General features: G+C 38.5%; 1 protein-coding gene across 2 annotated transcripts in view; it reads left to right on the forward strand.

Moving 5' to 3' along the window:
• Positions 1 to 2,781, forward strand: part of VPS26A (vacuolar protein sorting 26 homolog A (S. pombe)) — a 36,401-nt gene extending 33,620 nt beyond the window's left edge. For both annotated transcript variants that reach the window (XM_006835841.1, XM_006835840.1), the window contains exons 8-9: positions 756 to 898; positions 2,668 to 2,781. In XM_006835841.1, the coding sequence (XP_006835904.1) occupies positions 756 to 898; positions 2,668 to 2,781 (257 nt within the window). The remainder of the gene's footprint in view (positions 1 to 755; positions 899 to 2,667) is intronic.
• The last annotated feature ends 812 nt before the right edge of the window (positions 2,782 to 3,593 follow it).

Consider the following 3,593-nt stretch of genomic DNA (forward strand, 5'->3'; position numbering starts at 1 on the left):
TCTTAGTCCTTCTCTTCTTAGTTGATGAATCTAGAGTCCTCAGCCGCTCCCCCTCTCCATGCCCCCATCTCTGGCGCTGCTGCTTCTCTGAACACCAGTCTTTTTGGCTCTGAAGGAATGCTGTCCTTCTGTCTGTTTGTCTGTGCTTGTTGCTTCAGATTAATTAGTAATATGTCTTCCACAAATTTATACACGGGATTAGAAATTAGGATACATTTTGAGAAAGCAGAAAATAAAACTACTTGCCTAATAGCATGCATCTGCTGGGACTATTTGAAGCACTATATACATAAACTAACCTTATGTATATTGTCCTTACAAATTCCCTGTGAGGAGGACATTGTTGTTTGCAGATATGCAACTTGAGGTAGAGGATTTAAGAGACTTGGCCAAACTCTCAACAACCACAAAGTGGTTGAGATTTGAATTCATGCATTCAGGTCTAGAGCAGGGGTCCAGGGTCAGTTTTGCAGGAGACATTTGGTAATGCTCGGAGACATGTTTGACTGTCACATCTGGAATGTACTGTTGGAAGCTGTGGATGCTCCTCAGCATCCTACAATGCACAGGACCGCTTCTACCCCCAATAACTGTTCAGCCCCAAATGTGAAATGTGCCAAGGTTGTGATGAGCACTGCTTTGTAGTCTTTGCTATTCTGCATTTCATCTGAAGAACTAAAGCACATTGTCTTACTGCCTCCCCCTGGCATTATGGAACTATATGCTTAATAAATTGAAAATTTTTTTTCTTCCAGGTGAATCAATTCCAATAAGACTATTTTTAGCAGGCTATGACCCAACTCCAACAATGAGAGATGTGAACAAAAAATTTTCAGTAAGGTATTTTTTGAATCTGGTCCTTGTCGATGAGGAAGATAGAAGGTACTTCAAGCAACAGGTATGATCCCTCTCAAGGGGATATTTTGTTCTGTGGAAGTTTTAAAAACATCTAAAAAGCACTTACTATTCTAAGCTTTATTGCACTGGGCTATCAATAGTATAAAATGGAGTCCTGGTATGGTGCTTAGGACAAACGCTGGACTGCTAACCACTCTAACCACTCTATAATTATGTTACTCCCTTACAAAAATTGTCTAATTTTTTTACCCATTGTTCTTAGTTGACATGTATCTCCAATCCTTAATATGGCCTATAAGACCGTGTCTCATCTGGTCTCAGTGCCTCTCCAGTCTTCATTGCATGCTTCAGCCATATTGATGAAATGTGCTATGTGCACTTTGGGAACCTAATACAGGGTTGCCGTGAGTGGGAACCAACTCAACAGCACTTCACAACAGCAACCTAAATCATATAAGGATATGATACAGGAAGTATGCAAGAGTGGAATTGGGTTTTGTCAGGGATCTCCCTAATCATCCTGCAGGCCTCCTTGCTTTACTTTGGCAGGACTTAGAGTTTTCTTTCAAAACTGCCATCATTAAAGCACCAAGAATGAAGTAAAAGTCTCTATCACCACTCTGACAAATTGCTTGTTATTTTGACACTAAGTATCTTGAGTATCTCTAGCTCTTAGGAATAAACATAGATCTCCGTTGTCACTTTTAATGAGTGTGTAGTACTTTCGTTTTCCTTAATGGAATTTTTAGTAGGTTTCCCTTATTAAACAGTTCTGTTAAAAATGTTCATTAGAGGACCAATTCTAATACCTTTTCATCTAAAATGTTTATCATAAACTACTTTTATATGGACATCCATTAAAAACTTGGTGAAGTTTGTTTAAAGGCTGTGATTAGAATGGACTCATATGTTCTGAAATAGATTAGCAAGTATTTGGGTATCTCATTTATATTCAAGTGGAGAACACACAACTCATTGTAAGTAACGTTTGTCCTCAAGGTTCTCACATCAGAGAAACAAGTTAATTAGCATAGAACTTAATTAAGTTTGACAGTCTCTTAGAAAACACTTATCCCAGCAACTTGTCATAATGCTATTAGAATTTCAGAATAGATTACATGAAATTTACAATTTAAAAATAGATGAGATTGGGCGCATTCAGGGTGGTAAGGCTGTAGGCTACAATTTAAAAATTAGTTACATCACGGCCTTGCTATTGGATTAAGTTTCTCACAGGCTCACATGTAGTCTGACACACTGGTTTAAAACAGCCAGTCATGACTTCATGAAGCAATGAATACAGAAATTTAGAAGGGATTTCAGGACGTCTTCGTTAAAATTTAGATAGGCAGAGGCACAGGGCTTTGAAGGTTTCTCTGGAGTATAGTAGTGGCAGAGTAACTCAGTTAAGCTGTTGTAGACGTGGGAGAGGGGGTAATATCTGTAAACTGCATAAAGGTTTTAGAAGACCATGCATGCCTGACTGGAGATTTATCTTGGTGACACTGAGATCTGTTGAGTAATCCAAGCAGTGTTTTAGGAAGATGTAATATGGTGGCTCTATAGCATAAGAACTAGACTGCAAACCACACATATGATGGTTAGATGGATGAGACTTAAAGCCTGTGGAGCCCTGTCTCTGCAGGACCACTATGAGCCTCAGCACGGACCAGTCTGCTGAGGCATCGGTGGTTCCATAGTAGGACTCTTTTTTCTGTGGTTGATTCCTGGCCAAAGGTGCTCTGTAAGGTGGACATTTAGGGCAAAATATGCTAACATTAATATGTTATTTTGCATTTGTCTTACTAGGAGATCATTTTATGGCGGAAAGCTCCTGAAAAACTGAGGAAACAGAGAACAAACTTTCACCAGCGATTTGAATCCCCAGACTCACAGGCATCTGCTGAACAGCCAGAAATGTGAACTGAACAGAGGAAGGGGAAAAAAAAAAAAAATCCTCCATAATTGTTGAGATTAAGTTCAGCAGGTTAAAGATGGTTGCAATGCGTACATGAAAAAAGGCCAAAACTCCATTTGTAATAGTCTTCCTTTATCTTACAGTGATGCATTTATTTTATGATAATAACTAAATGTTCTTCATGTATATACATTTTAAAATATTTGCTTTCTTTTGAACACTGGAACTTTCTTAAGCTGCCATTTTTTTTACTGCACACTTGGATTTGGATGATAAGCACTCGGATATGCACGGGCATAAACATTAAGGATTTTTTCTGTGAATACGCTGGTATGTGTAATTTTGCTTTCTGTTTAGTATTATCAGTCTTTTTCTCTTCTCCTTTTTCATGCTAATTCTCTACATGCAAACATTTAAATATTTGTTTGAATAAAATTAGAAAAACAGAGTGGCAGATACCCTGTAAAGATCTCAAAGATGGCATATTATTATTTGTGAGAACTTCATTTATGTGTTTCATCTGTATCTGAGAAATGCGTGAGGAGTTTCATGGCAGGTGCTTCCGAGTCTGCCCTCCATGGCACCCCAAATGTGTTTCCTCTGAAGTTTTGAAGTCTTGTGTGATATGAGGTCCGCCCACCAAGGGATTATGTAGCACGTACTATGGTCACCTTCTTTTCTTTTTGGTGGGTGGGAGCTGGGGGCATATTAAGCAATCATTTTGCTATTTTCCTGAAGTACCACTGCATGTTTTCTGCAATGTGGAGTTGATCCTATGTTGGCATTTTTTTTAAATTTGTTAAAACTATAACTTCTC

The sequence above is a fragment of the Chrysochloris asiatica genome, unplaced genomic scaffold (assembly GCF_000296735.1).
Source record: "Chrysochloris asiatica unplaced genomic scaffold, ChrAsi1.0 scaffold00020, whole genome shotgun sequence".
Classification (NCBI taxonomy): domain Eukaryota; kingdom Metazoa; phylum Chordata; class Mammalia; order Afrosoricida; family Chrysochloridae; genus Chrysochloris; species Chrysochloris asiatica.